The 19,649-nt window shown below is 34.9% G+C and overlaps 1 protein-coding gene across 1 annotated transcript in view; it reads left to right on the forward strand.

Annotated features, from left to right (window-relative positions):
- LOC121857818 (inositol polyphosphate 5-phosphatase OCRL-like) overlaps nucleotides 1–17,293 on the forward strand; it is a 42,517-nt gene extending 25,224 nt beyond the window's left edge. The window contains 11 exon segments of the mRNA XM_042354079.1: nucleotides 1,187–1,239; nucleotides 1,242–1,318; nucleotides 1,517–1,696; nucleotides 4,188–4,284; nucleotides 5,591–5,728; nucleotides 5,977–6,074; nucleotides 6,800–6,814; nucleotides 9,412–9,560; nucleotides 12,022–12,187; nucleotides 13,606–13,717; nucleotides 15,078–17,293. Coding sequence (XP_042210013.1) covers nucleotides 1,187–1,239; nucleotides 1,242–1,318; nucleotides 1,517–1,696; nucleotides 4,188–4,284; nucleotides 5,591–5,728; nucleotides 5,977–6,074; nucleotides 6,800–6,814; nucleotides 9,412–9,560; nucleotides 12,022–12,187; nucleotides 13,606–13,717; nucleotides 15,078–15,136 — 1,144 coding nt within the window. The 3' untranslated portion in view covers nucleotides 15,137–17,293.
- Nucleotides 17,294–19,649: the final 2,356 nt, after the last annotated feature.

Genomic DNA, 19,649 nt, shown 5'->3' on the forward strand with positions numbered 1-19,649 from the left:
TACTGTACTGTAGATACTGCATTGTAAAATTTAATGATATAAAGAGAGTGTAGTGCTGTATATTTTAGATTTTTAAGCAAAGTTCCATGATTGGAAATATGGATGTCAATATCCACAAGTAATTTAAAGACTGTTTTATGTCCTCAGTGCTTAAATTTTTGCCCAGAACAACAACACTAGTTTGCAGATGATACACCTCTTTCTTTTCATAAATGTTGTTAATTATTGCTCCAGTACACACTAACCAGTGGTATATAGGATGACCAAATGAGGTGTTACCATTAAGTGAGTTTACAAACGGTCACCGTAATAGAGCATTGCCCCCAAAATTAAGTGTACAGTACTGCTAATATCTTTTAATACATAATGATTTACAAGGTTGATTCATTATATTGAATTTCATAGGTTTTGTTACTTTTTTTTTCTGCACATATACAGTATTTGCAATACACGTATTGTTGAGTAGTGACAAGCTTCATTACCCCAATACTGTAGTAGGAAGACCTTTGAGGAAGAGAATTTTTTTTAGGTAAAATAGATTAAATGTTCTGGCAAGTGTGTGGTGTGCTGGTGTATCGTTAACTTGGTTTTAGACATGGAGAGAGTGATTTTATTGAAAGGATATTAAAAATTTATATGCATATTAATTGCATTACAAGTATTACTAGAGTAGAGGTACCAATTAGTACTAAAAAATTTGCTGTTTTAAGAAAACTATGGCTACAGGAGGAAAATACACGCACAAGTTTTTCCCTAAATATTCCCTGCTGTAGTGGGGAGTGCATCTTCTATCCTTGTGCACCTTATAATCCATAAAATATGATAGTTCTTTTTCCTCCCTTCATTCAAGTCACACACACACACACACACACTTAAACTAAACATACATGCGCAATCAATATTGATTGCTCACTCTTATTTAATAGTGCATAGCTTCCTAGATTCAAAACACAATGAAACCTTCAGAATGTCCCCAAACAATTTGTTTTTTATACTTTTCATAGTTATCATAGGATTTAACCCCTTGGGTACAAGGATTTCTCTGTTGAATAAAATCGTCTGGCATTAGCCAAAATAATGAAAGTGGCATCCTGTAGTGAAGGGATTAATGACCAAACCTGGTAAAGGTTTGTGTTCATGTACTGTCTTTAAGTTAGAGTTTCACGAGGTATACACTTTGTTTCAGTGAGAAAGCAAGGTTACCAGCATGGTGTGACCGAATCCTATGGTACGGGAAGGAACACAGCATGTTTATCGTTCACATCCAGCACTGAAGATTAGTGACCACAAGCCTGTTAGTGCACTCTTCCAGGCAGGGGTAAGTGCTTATGAAATTTGAAGTGTATAACAAGTCAGTCCTTTATCCTACCACAAGCTGTGTATTCAGTTGTAATATCTTTTTCCAACCTCTATAGGATATTCTGTTTATTTTGCATAAATATGTACCGTATTAATTTGGTTGGCTACTTTTTCATGGTTTTCTGATTCAAGCACTGAACTTTTTATTTTGTACCAGATTAAGGTAATTGACACACGGCGATACCGACGCATCTATGAGGAAGTGATGAAAAAGCTTGATAAGCTTGAGAACGAATTCTTGCCTCAGGTAACCATAGATACCACAGAGATTATACTGGAGCCTGTGAGGTTTCTTCAGCCACAAACAAAATACCTCACAATTGCTAATACTGGACAGGTAGGTACTTGCTATATAAACAGGTTTATGGTAGTTTTAGCGTTTTTAAGAGCGATAACTGGTTATTCTTACCAATATGTCATGGGTTCAAGTCCTGCTTTGCCCAGACACATGGGAAGGGTTATCCATCATGAGCCTACTAAATATCAAAGGTTTTCTGGGCACTCTGGTTTCCTCCTGTGCTAACACTGGACAGGCTAGCTGCCCAAACAGCTAAGTTAGTAATGTAAGTGGGAAAATGATGACTAAAAAAGTTAAAATAAATAATTCCATTGTCTGTTCGCTTACAGGAAATTTGAATAAGTGCTCACTAATTTATCAGGGCCTTTTTAAGAAAAGAGACAGAAATTAAAAACTTTCCAACTTACAAACCACACGCTAATGAGGATACAAAAAATTCAAACCTCACAACTCCGTGCCTTTGGTGCTCAGCTGTTGCAAAACTCACCTGTGAGATTTAGATAGGCCTCAGGTGGGCAGACCTATTGAGTTGAATGACTCCAAGTTCCTCAGGCACAGACTTTATAAGTTTGGAATGGCATCCAAGTGCCCTAGATGAAGACCTGTTGAGTTTGGAAGGGCCTCTGACCACCATGGGTATGAACATGTGAGTTCAAAAGAGGCTATGAATATGTTTCTTATGACTGACATTTAATGGTAATACTGTATGTTGGTTGCAGAATTTACATATACAGTAGAACGTCGATATAACACGAGATAGGTTCCAAGAGAGGTCGCTTTAAACCGACAAGTGACTAAATCAAAGTGTTGTTTCAATGGAATAATTTAGTTTGGTACTTGAAACACAAAATACTAAAAGACTGAGAGTCTACCCAGATGCACCTCAGCCCATCTCCTAGAATAAACAAAACATTGTTTTTCAGAGTAGGTAGTCCCCAACTTACGACTCGGGGACCCAAATCCATGTCGTAAGTCTAAAAATGCAAAAATAATACATAGGAAATCTAAAATGGGTGTCTCTTTTCTTCTCAGCACCACAAACTCACTTTTTAAGCTTGCCAGCCATTTTAAAGGGAATTACAAACGAAAATTTTGCCAGTACACGGCGCAATCACTAACGCTCGACTCGAAAATACGTAATTTGAAAAAATTTTTGGTACGACCAGGGTCAGTATGTCCGGGTGGTTGTAAGTCGAGTAGGTCGTAAGTCGAGGAGTACCTGTATTATGTTAAAAGAAACACTCAGAAATCAACACAGCTAAAATTAAGGGATGTAAAATGGTCTATTAACTGGCTGGGAAGATGGGGGTAGGGAGGGAGGTGAGGTGATATGTTTGACAGTTGATGCCAAGGTCTAGTGCAGAGGTGTCAAACTCATGGCCCGCAGGCCAAATGTGGCTTTGGGATGGTCAGGTGTGGCCCGGGGATACGGAAAAATTTATCATCCGTGAAATTATGAAAGAAATAGATATGATCATGTTTATTTAGTAAAATGAATTTGACATACTTAAGATCAGACAAACCCAAATGAGGTATTCCTGGTAAGGCAATGTGTGAAGCTGTAAACTTCAATCCTACAAATATGTGATATAGCTCTTGTGTTGGCCCTGAAGAGGGTAACTAAAATAAGAATTCTCGAAAGGTTTTTAGTTTGACACCACTGGTCTAGTGCTTATTTATTTATCTGTCCTTAAAAGTTTTTAAGTTTTTCTCTTATAAAATGTCACTGAACTGACATGGGAGAATATACAGGGTAATTAACATTGCTGGAATTCTTATAAGATAGTGATTAATTTGAATATAAACATGCTATAGCTCGCATTAGACATACAAATTTTAGTTCTAATTTAAGAATTTTATTAGAGAATAAAAAATTTTTCTCTGCAAAATATATGACGTTTATATTCAAATTATTGTTGCCTTGAAAGGATTCCAGCAATACAACTTATAATCTCCTAACTTTAGTCTGTGACATTATATAAGATAAAAACTTTAAGCCTAAAACACCAAACCCTGGCTGGGAAGTGACAGTGACATGTTTGACAGTTGGCACTGAAGGTCTACTGAAGTATTTATTTGTTTATTTATGTCCTTTAGCTCAAGTTTATGTTTTTTGCTTATAGACTGCCACAGAAGGGATTGGAGAGAATATAATTTACAGTGCTGGAATTCTTATAAGATAGTGATTAATTTGAATATAAACATGCTATAATTTGCACTACACAAAAATTTTAGTATCATTTAGTACATTATTTTCAGTACATGTACAGTACAGCTTTGCCCTTAGGACAGTGTAGCGTGCCCAGAGAAACAGATTGACTCGTGCAAAATAGGAAAGATTCGCTTTAAATTAAAACATTGTCCTTAATTGTGGGTGTCGCTTTAAATCAATAATCTTAAATTGAATCTCTTTAAATCACTCTACTGTACAGTTCATTGTTAATTTTCAAAGGATTCTCAAACCTGGGAGGTTTTGTTCTTGTCATGTAAAGAATTTCATATTTTTATAAGGTGTCCTTTACTTTTTCAGGTGCCAGTACAATTTGAGTTCATTAAAAAGTTAAATGATACCAGTTACTGCAAGCCATGGCTCTCTATCAGACCATATGTAAACTTCATTATGCCAGGTAAGAGTTTGTAGTCAGTAAATGTATATAGTACAGTATAGTACTTTGCAAATCTGTTCACCATAAATAAAAACACTTACATTATTGTACATTTTTGTACCTGTCATAATTATGCTGTGGAATAATAAATTACTCTGTGCCTACATGTTTACTGCTTTGCTCATGAGATAAAAATCCAGTCATGTGTTTTCCATATGTAGTAACCAATACATTTCTTGTTTTTTATACAAATAACTGGCAGATTCTGCTTATTTTACAGGGTTGGCAAAAACCATTATTTTTTTAAACAGAAACCTTTTTTTTTCTCACATAAACCATTAAAAATTTTTGAATGCTATTATGTTGGTTTTAATAAGTTTTAAGAGTTTATAGCCCTTTTTATAACTTTTTAATATGCTATTAGCCATAAACATTACATTCAGGATGATTTAGCAATCGTTTATACTCTTTTCCGTCTCAAAAAAATCACTGTGAAAAGGCCAATTTTGGAAAACACAAGCTTTGATCAGTCATCCAGACTCATCCTACATGCTTAAAGGCACAAACTAAGTTTAAGTTCATCTTAATGCTTGGAAAAAACTATTCTACTTTTACAGTTGAAAGTTTGAAAGAACTCATTTCAGTACAGCACAGTTGGAGAGAGATGGACAGTGGTAACTTGGCTCCCCTGGACCCATGTAATACATGATCTGAACACATTAGAATCAGAGGCTCAGCCCAACCATAAACAGAAGCAGTCACCAGTTAAACTGAACAGTGGTAACTTGGCCCCCTTATAGTCAGAATTTGAGATGTGTCCAGCCCTGTGAGAAAGCTTATTATCACCACTTTCACCAACAATAGTTCACATCCATTTCTATTTTGAACAACCACAGAGACATAATGCATCCCTGTCTAACATCCACATTTATTTCAAATGTTTCACTTTCTTTCCCATTTACTCTTACCGTTGCCCTGTTGTTTTCAAAGAACACTTTTACTGCATTTAATAGCCTTCCCCCCACTCCATACACTTGTAATACCTCCCACAATGCTTTTCTTTTCACCCTATCATATGCCTTTTCCAAATCTACTATAAGTCATTTATACCATCTGTAAGTAATAAAAATTATTATTTTATTAAAACCAAGATAAAAGGAATAGATTAAAAAAAAAAAAAACAATGGTTTTTTGTTTGGTCTAAATTGGCCAACCCTGATTACTTGTTCAAATGATATTTAAAAAAAAAAATTACTTTTCTAATGCTAAAAACTCACTGCCTCTGGTTTTTCAGAGTCACTTTTTGAAATTTATATTGTATTTTTAGGTGATAAATGTGATGTTGCTTTAGAAGTGTTGGTGGATAAGCGGACAGCAGCACAGCTTAACTCGGGAGCAGATAAACTTTATGATATTTTAGTGCTTCACCTGGAAGGTGGTAAAGACCTCTTTATTACTATAACAGGTAAAGTATTGTGTATCAAGTAATTTTTAGGTACATTTCTACTAATACAGGTACAGTATTCCTGTTTTTGAAAGGGATCCATTTCTGAAAACCTTTCATAAGTCAACATATCATAATCAGATCACAGTTTCACATAAACTCCCTTTATAAAAGCTGTGAAATATTCCTATTTACAATGATTTTATATAACTAAAAGTATATTTTGTCACTCTTTAGTAATTGATTAATAAATTTGTTCCTTTTCACAGGTGACTACGAGAGAAGTTGCTTTGGATCATCCATTAATGCTCTTGTTCATATGAATAAGCCTTTCAGAGAAGTTCCTATGGCTAAATTGATTGACTTGGTAAGTAAGCTCTGAATTTATTTCATACATGTGTCACTGTAGAAAACCATGTCTGATAGTAAATAATATCCTTATAGAGTATCGATAACTACAGGTCTGTACTTGCATTTTTGTTACTTGCATAGTTTCAAAGTTTTGTCCAGATGTTTTAGCTCTTTGCACTTAAATGTATGAGTATTTTTAATCTCTCTTACCAGCATGTTTTTTGTATTTTGTTCCTTTAGAGTGTTGGCATAGTCAGTTAATGTTATCGTAGATAAAGGGTTAATTTTGATGAATTGTGAATAATCTAGTTTTTCATCTTGTTAGCTTTTTAATGGTTATGTTTACAATGGGCCACTTATTGGAGAGCTCCTTCCTTTTTGAGAGGAGGAGAGTTATTTCCTATGGGCACCATGAGAGGATAGTAAGTCAGTATCTCTTTGTGTCTTTGGTTATGAACTGGGTTTTTTCTTTAAGATTGGTAGTGTTTAAGCTTAGCTAAGTTGACTGAGGACATGGTGCCCACAATAAGCAGTCTATATTATGAGAAGGCTCTTGATCGTGGGCTGTAACAGAAAAGGGGACTTATGGATCAATCCTACATTTCTAATGTAGGTTTTACATAATTTTATTTTTGTGTAATATTTAATGAGAATCATTGTTATATAGATAAGTGTTAAAATAGAGATTCTTCCTTTTTTGTTCTTCATGTTGTTTTATTTATTTTTCTTTCACTCTGACAGCCTCTCCTTATGCAGGTAAATATTTTTTTATTTTCTTTGCTTTGCGTGATTTTATCCATTGCTCACTAGAGCATTTATTTTGAAAGTAAATGGACAGAAATTCAAATCCTGACTGGTGTAGAGGATTGGGATTCCTCCTAGTATGCACCCTTGAGTACTCAACAATAGATAAGTACTGTATACTGTCAGGTGTGCTTGCTGATTATGGAACAACCCTTTAGTGGACTTGCATTCTGTTCAGGATGTGAACAAATCCACTAGCTGGTAATACTTTGGTCAGCAACTACCCAGCCTCCCTGCATCATAGCTTAAAAGTTCAGACTATTTTATGTAGTTTCTTTTTCACTCATGAGCCTCTTCATGCTGTATTGCAGTGGCTGAAACAACTGTAAATGCAGACTCTCGTTTTATTTGCTGTCTTTCATTCACTCTTACTGCTATAACAGACATGTTCTGCTATGGTGTTCCTTTTTCACAACAAGACCTTATGATACCTTTATCTAATTTATCGCTGTTACTTCACTTAACCTAGTACCACCCATCAGAAGCCTGCCCGTCCCAAAAAACACACTTTATGCCATACTTTCATGTCATCCATGTTCCCCACTTTTTCCTGGATGTCCCATTTACTCACTATAGTGCATCCATCAATCCTATCCTATTATCAGCTTGATCATCCCTGCTCATCTAGCATTCATAATTTCTAACAATATAATTTTCTTTGCTAGTCTATTTAGTTCATATTACAGTAATTTAGCAAACACTAGGCATCCTGTTTCCTGTTTTTTGTAATATATATTCCTAATTGTCTGCATACTGTACTATTCGCACAACATAATGCTTTCATGCATATTAATTCTGTTACTTTTTGCTCATTGATTTTTCTGTACATTCCCAACTTGCTTCCTTTGACAATACAGTGCCTAACAACGTTATTACATATTATATGATAAACAGTTATTTATACAGCTTTGTCGAATTGTTTTGTAATTGCCAGGGTTACTACTGGTCTGGAAAACCTGGAATTGCCAGGTAATTTTACAAATAAACCTGTAATTTTATGTGAATTCAGTTCAACTTCAAAATACAGTACTGTATTGTTATTCTGACAGCAATCTTACCATAAATAAATGATGTACTATATAATAGGTAAATAATTAAACTTTCAGGAACAAATTCCAGTAAACAGTCCACTCCAATAACTTAATTATTTGTGTACCTATCATATTTCATGTTAGTGATCAAATAACCAAATACACAGGTTATACCTACTAATTCTGCAATGATTATTGTTAGAGATGAATTATTCTTTTAATTAAGTGACTTTATTTAAGTGGATTATTCCGCATATCATGAGTCATATAGGTGGATCAGGAGTGTGATTTTTCGATTTTTGCCAGATTTCTTGCTTTTTTGGAACGTCCAGGTCGACCCACGTGAAACGCACAAATCAAGAAAAAAATATTGATTGGGGGTTGGGGGTTAAGGTCTTTGCCGACATTCATCACTAGGCTTGGGGTTGGTCATGAAAGGGTCTTCAATTTCTTGATTAATATCATTTATATCATCTTTAAATTTCCCAATAGGTGTAGTATTGTACAGTATATACACATTGAAAACCTCTAATTTTGTTATTCTGTCGCAATAAATACCAAATTAATGTACCTGGAATTTTTCACATTTACACCAGGAAAAGCCAGGGAATTTTGCTTTGTCTGGCCAGTAGACACCCTGATTACTCTTAATAGAGTTAAATGAGTTGAAAAGGGTCATTCCTTAAATTTAAATATAATTTCTCTAAAATACTGTACAGTATATGTTTTTCTTGGATATTTAGTATTCAATTATTACATATACTGTACTGTGTTGTACTGTACTGTACTGTACTGTACTGTACTGTACTGTACTGTACTGTACTGTATGCATATCTTTTAGGTTATCCTGTTGACAACCTTCCTCTGTTGTCTCCAAAAGCTGCCATAAAAGGAGGCCACATTTTTTAGGACCATCATCGTGTTGTTCATACAGTTAACCCTTGACCTACATGTGTTTAACTTGTGCAATTTAATATTTAACTGTGAGCTAGGAAAATTGCCTCAACTAATGGGCTTTCTCAGTTCCTGCGGTCACCAAAGCTATGTGCGGGATGATGCACATGTGCAGCTTCAGGAAGCTTAGCAGTAACCTAATTTATCAGTCAGTCTTTGTTTAACCATTGTGCTGCACTGCTGTGCTACATTTGCCTGTGTAACATTTATATATATATATATATATATATATATATATATATATATATATATATATATATATATATATATATATATATATATATATATATATATATATATATATATATATATAGATATATATATCTTGATAAAATCACATATATATATATATATTCAAACTCCTTATGGATTATGCTCTACTATCAATCTTCCCTCAGGTATATAGCTAAAACAAAATACAGTTTAAGTGAGTTTAATTTTGTGAATAATAAATTTGTCAAAAGGCTCCTAAAATAATATCTATGATCAAATACCTTGATAATGTGTACAAGTTTTGTATAATTTTCATGATTTTCCAATAGCCTACATTACTTTTCTCTGCAGGAAAGTAAACAGCCCAAGGACTTGAGTGAGATGCCTTATGCCGTACCAAAAGAACTTTGGTATTTAGTTGACCACCTCCACTCGCATGCCCTTCAAGTTGAGGGTCTTTTTACTTACCGTGGCCTTCAGAAGGAAATTGTCGACATCAGGTACTTTATTAGTTTGTGTCACCCTTACCTGTGTGTATGGAACCATCATCTTACTTAGTATCATCTGTAATTTAACTTTTTCATGAATGGGGTTTTATGGCCCTTTCTGAGGATATTTTCTTTCTTTTTGGGCAAAGTAATACTGTATCTCCCTGTGCAGGTACTAGAGACATAAACCAATCAGAGTACAGTTCTCATATCTGAGGGTTGGCAAACACGGTCCTCCACTATAAACGTTCTCGGGCTGTGCTTACCAATCCCCTAGGGTTTCTTATCTCTCTGGCGGACCAAGTTTATAATTTCATTCATCCATCATAATCTCTGCCTTCCTCTGGCCCTTCTACCCTCTACTTTCCCCATTTATATTTTTGTTATTATTCCCTCATCCCTAATTATATGACCAAAGTATCTCATTTTTCTTTTTCTGTACATTTCAAACACAATAAAAAAAAAGTCTGGTAAACTTTTATGCAGGGCTAAGGTATTAATCAGTTCATGTATTGTAAGTGGTTGAAGGTCTTACTCTAAACACTATTATTGTTTGCTCCTAATTTTAAGCAGTATTCTCATTCTAATGTATAATATCAGTGAATGGGAAATTTTTCTCATTCTTTTTAAACTCTGAGGGTTTTATAATTGAGAAATAGAAATTTTGGGTTGACTGGGATATTATTGCAAAATTTCAGTGTGGGAGCATGTTAAGCAAACCTCCATGCTCTGCAGTCTCGTGAGCTCACAATTTTTATATACAGTTCTATTCCATGAAAAACGAATTTACACCATAATATAGATGATTCTGTGAATTTTCAAGAAATATAAAACCTACATATAATTTAATTTCCATGGAAAAGTTTTTATGGCTAAGATTAATTTTTTATGAAAACTTTAACATTTCAGTTGTACAACTTCATTTACTGTATATTACCTGGTACTGTGTTATCGAACTAAATGTTAAGTCATAATGAAAATTTTGACCTTCACATTTGACATGGTACACTCAAAACAGCATAGCAACATTCTCCCCTGGTTGGCCAGATGAGGGTAAGTTGTCAGACACCTTCATTATGCATAGATTCCTTACAGCACCAAACTACACTTGCCCCTCCTCCCTCAGTGTTAAGTTAATACTGTATTTGATTATAGATACGTACATATTAATGTTGAACAGATGTACAATACATAAAGTACATAAATAAAGAGTTAGGGTAAGTACTCCTGTATCATTAGCTTTACATCAGACAAAAAGACATTTCACACCCCACCTTTGACTGGGAGCAAGGGAAGTTGCCAGTTGCTATTTGATAGTGTTTTTTGCTGCATTTGGAACATTTTTAAAGATTGCATAAGACTTTTTGCTATAAACCTACAGATTCACACATAAATTTGCTTTGAGCATACACAAATTCAAGAGTAAGGCAGAGGTATTCCATGTATCTTAATCAGGAAGGAAGGATATCCCTTTGTTGTTTGCCTTGATTAGTTGAGCTTCAGTTTACTTCTGGTTATGGGTGCTGTTCCTTGTAGTACTGTATTTCCTTTTCTTCCTGACTTTCATTGTATGAGCATTGTTCATGTTAAGATTATATCTGCAATGGATAATAGCATTACTCACTGCATCACATTTGTAAAGATGTATGTTTACTTCCATTGTTTGAGGTCCTGGACACTGAAGGATAGTTTTTCTAGAAGAATTCATGATAACCAGATGCTAGAGAGCTAGGGAGTACTGTATCAAATTCCCAAGTTGACAAACTCTCTAGGTTAGCTTTTGTACAAGGTGTATGATTGTCCAGTCCTGAATATTTTGTAGTACTTCCTCCCTCTTCTTTAAGCGGGCTTGATATTATGAGAGCTGCTGTGCTTCTGGTGGAGACTGTAGCAAGACAGTTCAGGAACCCTTCTCCTCTAGATTTCATGACTAAGTAGCTGGAATGGATGAGAAAAAAAAAGGTAGTTTGGATTGGAATTATCTACTTTCAAAATAATAGACACTGGCTTTGGTATGTTGAATGTTAAATGGGTAGTCACTGCTCTAAACAGTCCTTCTACCTATATGGGCATTGCTGTATAATATTCTCAGAGGAGGTTGATGGTACTATATAGAGGGAAGGAAAGGTTACAGTAATCAGATTATACAGTGGAATTAGCAGATTAACCTCAGCTAATATTTTCAGGCTTTGGTCCCAGGGACTTTTTGTCATCCAGTATTGTGAGAGTTGCATGACTATTGGTTTGCCCAAAAAGGAGGATTCTCAGGATCAGTCTTCTACTTGTACCATCATATCTACACTGGTTTGTTCCTTTTTTTCTACTGGAGAAAAGTGGGCAACTTAGCCTTGTTTCCTGATACAGTACTGTACCCATTTCAGAATTTAATAATAGCAACACCACAGAAAACTTTTGCCATGGTAATTATTTTCTGTACTCATAGCTAATCATGTTGGTCCTCTTTCTTCTTCAGAACTGCCTTGGATGAAGGTGTTCCAAATGACCTCCTGCCAGGAAGTGTTCACTCAGTTGCAGAAGCTCTGTTACTCTTCTTGGAAGCATTACCAGAGCCAGTCATCCCCTACAACCTTTATCATGCTGCCCTTGATGCGACACCAAACTTTTCTCTTTGCAAGGATGTATGAATATACTTCTTGTATTTCATTTCAGTGGCTTACTTACATTTTATGTTCTTATTCAAATTTCAAGAGTAAAAGATTTTGAATCATGGATGCAAATTCCCCTCTTGTTCACAGTACTGTCTAAAGCAAGTTATTAAAGTATGGAATTGGAATCTAAATTAAATTGAAATACTGTTGACCAGTTAACAAAAAAACATTAAGATACTTCATGGAGCTAGTGTACAGGTGTAAGCCCCATTTTCCTCCACCATCACTATAACTTTTAGATAAAACCAAAATCTTAGTATAACCCATTGTTTTACAACACCTTTCTCCTGGAAAGAAGGGAAGGGCTGATAGGCTCATTAGAGCCAGTAAACAATCATTCAGCACTCACCTTGCCATAGTGACTACCCAGACCCAAGGTATACGGATTAATCTGACCACTTTCCTTTCCCTCTTGGGTGACAAAATAGTGAAAGGTCCTAACTGCTTATATCTACAAAAGCTAATGTAATGCACTTCATGTTGACACTCAAGTATCTGTTGGCTTTTTTTACCAACAAGTTTAGTCATAATTTTATTAAGGTGAGTGTTTGTATTGTAGTCTTTTGTTAAGGTTTAGTTATATTTGACCTGCACAGATACATACTTTAGGCCACATCACCACCACACACACAACAAATACATATACTTGAGGCCACAATTGCATCACCATATGTACATTCATGTCAGTCATGGAACATTTTAAAGCTTCCAATAAGACTTACAGACAAATGGAAATTATGAAATACAATAAAGTTTAAAGCCTTAAATTTGTCATTATGAGGTGTTTGTTTGCTTTTACCATTGATATTGAATGTACCTGAACAACATAGTGCTGCCAGGGCAAGGGAAACTAAAGGTTTTCATTTGCTATGTCAGGTCATATTAGATAGATATTTACGGCAAATATGCAATCATATTACAGGTACTGCACTGTATATTGTCCTTTGTATTTCAATAGGCAATGTAGGGTATGGCAGTGCAACTCCAAAAATACTGTACTGTATACCAAAAAATTCTAAAAGACATTTATCCGGTACATTTATTACCCGACCAGATCCAACACCAGGCTGACTCCACACCATCATGTATCTATGCAGCTTACATACCATATTTAATGACAGAATGTAAAATATGAGCTTACAGTGTTGTAACATACAGAAGAGATGTAGAAAGTGTTAATGTAGATATAAAAATGGATGTATTAAGGTGTTTTGAAAAGGAGGAACAAGCAGTGGACATTACTGGAGCCCTTTGCTAGGATTTAGCATCACTTCATACATTTTCATTGTTTTCATTCAATTTTTTATTTTCCCAATTTTATTATTTAAAAACTTTCATTCAAAGTAAACCTGAACATTCCTGAATGTTTCATATGTGTTTGCTTTCAGATTATATACAAGCTGCCTGATTATCATCGCAATGTATTCACTTATTTGATGGCATTCCTGAAAGAGCTTTTGAACCATTCTGAGGACAACAACCTTGATGCCAAAACTCTTGGTAAGTGATGTGGATATTAATGTAATTCTTGTTCTTATGTTAATAATTATTGAATCATTTTTATTAATAAGTCCTTTTATATTATATACCGTTAAGTTCTTTATTAATCCCTAGGCTTTTGGTCACACCATATGACATGTGCTTTCAGGGCTTTGGTTCATGACATTTGGTGTTTTGTAATTTCTGATACTGTTTGAATCACCACATGGGCCTGGCTAGACTTTGTTACTAAGTAGTCATTTATCTTTTACTCACTAACACACAAAAACCTCTCAGTCTCCTTTCTTAGTAGCTTCTTACTTTCTGTGATACTGTATAGGAATCTCGCCCTTGAACTTCACGCGACTCACCACTTGTTTCTACCCCAACCCCCATGTACACATATAGTAAGGGACTCTTGACTATCTGCAGATTCATGAGGAATTACTGGATGCAGTGGTGTAATAATATAATAAAACAAGCATCCTGTATCTCATACTGTTAACTGATCAGTGTTGTTTACCTTGTACAGTACTACTAACCTCACCTTACTGCCACTTCACATGCATTTTTGACTTCCTGGCCCCTGTGATGCCAGCTTGTGATAAGAACATATATTTCTTTGCTGGTTATATCATGCATGACCAGTTTGTAAGATTAAAGTTGTTTTAATTTGTTTTAAGATTTCCCAAATATACCTGTGTGAGGTGTATGCTTGCCATAGCCTGGTACTGGTGAGTAACAGTGTTTTGCTACACTGTTATTCATGAACTAAGGAACATGATATAATTTAGAATACATTACTTCATTACAACGTTGTTTTGAAAATTAGAAAAATTTAATATTTAAAGGAAACATTGCAGGTAAATTACTTTGGGGAGCATTCCTAATGATGCAGAATACTATCACTCTGCCATATACACTAGCTTCAGTGTTGACAGTGATGTCATGTTTGATGAGACCCCAGTTGTGTTTTCAGCATTTTATATTAATTATCACCAGCTAAATGTAAGCAAAATCCTATAAATAGATGGGCAAAACAACCAGCAAGGACTGTTGTTGCTTCCCCACATACAGAATATTTAGAAGGTCAATTACATTGTGCCCTTAAGTTAATCGCCCTTATATACTTTTTCTTAGTAATATGGACTAGCTTTAAACTTTAAGTATGTTAGTTTTCATAAAAAGCCATAAATTGGCCCAAAAACACCTGACCTTGCATGATGTCATGAAGTAGATTTTGTTAATATTTCATACAAGGGTCCTCTTTTACTTGCTGGTGATGGATCTGGGTTCATAATTTAGAATTTTGAGTAATTAGTGATATGTTTAATTTCCTGCAATGTGTAAAAAAAACTGAGTTTAGCTGTTTTTTTTCCAGCTCTAGTTTTTGGTAGCATACTACTGAGAGAACCATCAAATTCAGCAACAGACCGCTGAACATCAGCTCAAGCAGTGGAGAGGAAGAAGCAGACTTTTGTCCATCACTTTCTTATGAATGATTATGAATAATGCAAATACAGTGCAATATACAGTATATTATAACTTTTTTATAATTCGTGGTGGACACAGGGCCTGCCATTTATTAATGCAGTTTATGCTTGCAATCATTTAGTATTATTATCTTGAGTCTTGTTGAAAATCTAGTCTTTATTGTGTTCTTGTTTGTGTAGCCCTACAATACTTGGTATTGTGAACTGACTTGACTATATTTTGGAGGATTTAAATGGAGTTGAATATCGTAATTAATTATTCATCAGGTAAACTTATTTATAGTAGCACCTCATGTGCTGATTCATTTGATTGCTTGATTAGTGATAATAATTGAAAGAGATGTTTCTTTCTTAAGGATTTATTTTAACTACTAGATTTCCCTACCAAATGCCATATGAACCATATCTAGCTGCTCATTCTTCAGTCATCCATAATTCACCCTTGTTATTACATGTCCATTCTAATGTAAATTTCACCTCCTTTACTACATATTTACTTTGAATTACATTACTCACTTCAAGATTACTGTTTGTAGTAAAGGTAAAAATATTTGAAATTTCTAGTTTTATACATAATGACATTTCATATTTTGTTTCTTTGTGTATGATAAGAAGGATCAGTTATATAAATACTGTTATGGTTAGAATTGTATAGATTATAAGCCTATGATCAGTCAGGGAAGCACGAAATCGTAAAATTTATCTCTTTTGTGAATTGTTTACTAGAGGCCTCACTCTTCATACTAGATGTAATGAATTATAGGCTTCATATTACATCTTTAGTTTGCTGTATTTCACCCTAGAATATGATTTAAACCCAAATGGAATTCCAGCCAATAGAAAAATCTTTATAAACAAGCTTAAAAATTGAACATGCGTGAGGCAGTAGGTTAACATGATTTAACATATGAAACAGTCTCATTGTGCTGTGAAACTTTGGCTAAAATGATGTAGAGGAAATAATATGGTAATGAGCATTAAACTCGGATCTCTTTTTAGTATTTTGATAAGTGAAATGTTTAATTCCCTGTGAATCTCCAAAGAAATTGAATATATTTATTTCTCTAGTTACAATATAACGGGTGATTTGTTTGCCGAGTTATTTATTAAGTACAGTACATATTACCCTATATTATCAGTAATTCCTTGCTAATGTTAGGTCACTTGGTAAAAAAAATATACCCTGTATATAACTTTAATGAATTGAATTTTATCAGAGTTCATCATATGAGAAGAAGGAATTAGATTTTGAAGATAAAAAAATGGATACCAACACCCCAAAGTATGACTGTGTGATTAAAAGTATTTGATTTCTAGATTGGAAAATACAGGGACCAGGTAGACCTCGATTATCACAAATTAGATTTATCACAATTTAATTTTTATGACCAAAATATTTGAATATTTTAACATGTCTTAATTTTTTGCAGTGCTGTTATAAGATAAAATGAAAACCATTCCCAACACCCTTCTAGAGGGCAAAGATATGTCATTTGGTAGAGAGGCATGAAAGAGAGAGAACATATATAGGGTGACCCAGAAAACTGTCCCTGCCTCCTCCCTCCCTCCCTTGCCTGCCCCCTCCCTGCCTGCTCTCTGAGACACTGTGAGTTGAGGAGGGAGGCAGGGACATTTTTCTGGGACACCCTATATATGTGTGTGCCTTTCAATAGATGATTCATTACTGCAACTTCTATAATTCCTTTATGCATTCTTACATTTATTACTTACTTATAGTTTTAATTTCATAAGAGTGGTAGAAATGGGTGTAGGTGGTGGTGGCAGGTGGTCACATGAGGATTGGACATGAGAAGAACATGCATATGTGTCTCAGTTATAGTTTGTATTATATTTTATATAAATTTGTATGTATTTAATTTTTTTTTAATTATTTAACTTTATATTGTGCTATATTTCATGTACATTTGTATGTATGTCATGGTTTTATTGATGTATAAGTCATGTTGTATGAGGAATCAGCCCAAGTACAGTAAACACTCCCAATACCGGACTAATTTGTACAAGTTCTATCCCTTATTGGGAGAATTCCCTTAAGGGAGGGTTTCCTCCCCTCTCTGTTTAAACATAAAATAAGTCAATACAATAGATATTTCACACATTGTTCTCAACCATCAAAAATCACATTTTATGTGTTAATACCACATTGGAAACACTGCTTCCTGTCTGATCAGCGAAGTTAAGCAACATTGGGCCTGGTTAGTATGTAGATGGATGACCGACCCCCTGGCCAAAAAAAAACCAGATGCTGCTGGTATAAGGACTCACTGGAAATAAGCATTTCATGGCTTTGTCAACTGTCCTTGATGAAATTGCTTAAATATCATTTACTAATGCACATTATACAGTACTGTATATAGAAATTCACTTTACCTCTTTGTGCTAACCTGGCATAAAGGTGGCAATGTCACGATTTATTGATAAAGCGCGCATTTTCTCGGACACAATGCTTACGGGATGAAGTCAAACAATGCGCTGATGCTGGTGCTCAACTCTACACCAGACCTAGATAAGTTAAACTCACAACAGTAATATTTCCTTTAAGTACATTTTATAAATAACTATAAATATGTATACAGTACGGTAAAGCCTCGAATAATGATGGTAATCTGTCCTCCAATATTGCAGTGTAAGGTGAATCATCGTATTGTGAATCAATAAGTACCATTAAAATAAAGTAATAATAATGAGATGCATTCCAACGTCTGACCTTTCTTATCTTTTGTGTGGCTTTTTACCCTCTTTTTCCCAAAAACAATAAAATTATTGAAAAATGCAAACTATATTCTTAAATAATGTTTATGAATGCACCTTATACAATATAAATGAATAATAATATGGTCACACAACAGATGGGATGCTATTGTTTTTGTTAGTGTTTACACCCGGGACGGTGGTTCTACATAAGAAACTGAAGAAAATAAGACCCTGGTTGTAGCTGTAGTAAAGTTATTGTAAAAAAAATTAATATACTGTATATGTTTTAAGTAATATTGTTTAATGTTAATAAATGGAACAATAGAAGTAGCTAACCACTGATGGTAAATAAATAAAGCGAGACGGATTTGGAACGCCAACGTATGTAATTGCATACTGTACTTGTGAAAGCATATCTTCATTTCTCTAAGGAATATGAAAGCAACACTTATTTACTGTTCAGATATGTTTTAGATAATACTTACAAATGTAAAACTCACCAATGGTGGTAAAGTCTAAAATATAAGGGCAGCCAATGATGATGTGTGAGTTTTTACTCAGATGACGAAGTCATCATGTTCAACTCTGGCTGAAGCTGCAGGTTCAACTTTGGCATCCCCATAGTGAAGGGGTTAGTACATTGTGTGTTATGGGAAAATTGGTTTTATTTATCATAATTTTGCACATCACAGGTTTGCAGGAACAGAACCCTTGTGATAGACGAGGCCTACCTTCATTACAAGCTATTTATCTGAATGACCTTATAAGACCCAATAATTTGTTTGCCTGATTTACCTATCATTGATCATATAGAATTTTCTGTGTGATATTGTATGTGTGTGTGCATGTTTACATTAAGAACGAAGTAAAGACATCAAAGTAATATTACCAAAAGTCAGGCTAGCTATACCCTTCACCAATGAATTATTTTACATGTATTCATTGTCACATTCTCGTAGTTTCTTTCCTTATGTTTTATCATTGATAATATAAAATATTATACACCATAAAAAATATAATATATATAATTTTCATTAACCTAAAATTATCATCACAAGCCTAATAATAAGGCATTTTTTTCACTTAGACCACCGGTGGAGGGATAGGGTAGACTTCACACACGTCCTATACTGGAACACTTCAGGTCAAACACTACTGTAGTGGATTCCTCCCCTACAAACGCTGTTGTCGAATCCCCAGTAGCCTCGTGGTCTGGGTCAGCAAACTGCCATGACTGAGGTCAATAAGCCACGTACCCCCACTATATAAGACCTGACCTGTGGTGACCTCCTCCCATTTACCGCCACCAGCAAACACCTCCACTCCTGCCTGGCGGCCCTCGCCCAGCCGGGCGACCCACACCTCGTGGTGACCTCTCTCACAGCCAGTCTTCAAGTAACACCACCTCCTCCGCTCCTGCTGGCGGCCTCGCCTGCCGGCTGAGCACCACAAGCTGGTCCTTCGATCCTCACCAACCAGCCTTCACACGCTTTGTAACCATGCTGCCTTCCCAGCACCAAGCTGTACATCCAATACAACATGTATACATAGAGCACAGAGTTTCCTTTCTCCATCCCATCCTGAGTAACCAAATAACCCGTACCTCACACTACTACTACTTAATAATAATAATAATACTGAATATTATTATTATTATTATTATTATTATTATTATTATTATTGCCACCACTTAATCTCTAGAATTTTTTCATTGCAATCAATAGTTTAAACAATTCTAAAACACT

Source organism: Homarus americanus, unplaced genomic scaffold, assembly GCF_018991925.1.
Source record: "Homarus americanus isolate GMGI-L3 unplaced genomic scaffold, GMGI_Hamer_2.0 scaffold13846, whole genome shotgun sequence".
Classification (NCBI taxonomy): domain Eukaryota; kingdom Metazoa; phylum Arthropoda; class Malacostraca; order Decapoda; family Nephropidae; genus Homarus; species Homarus americanus.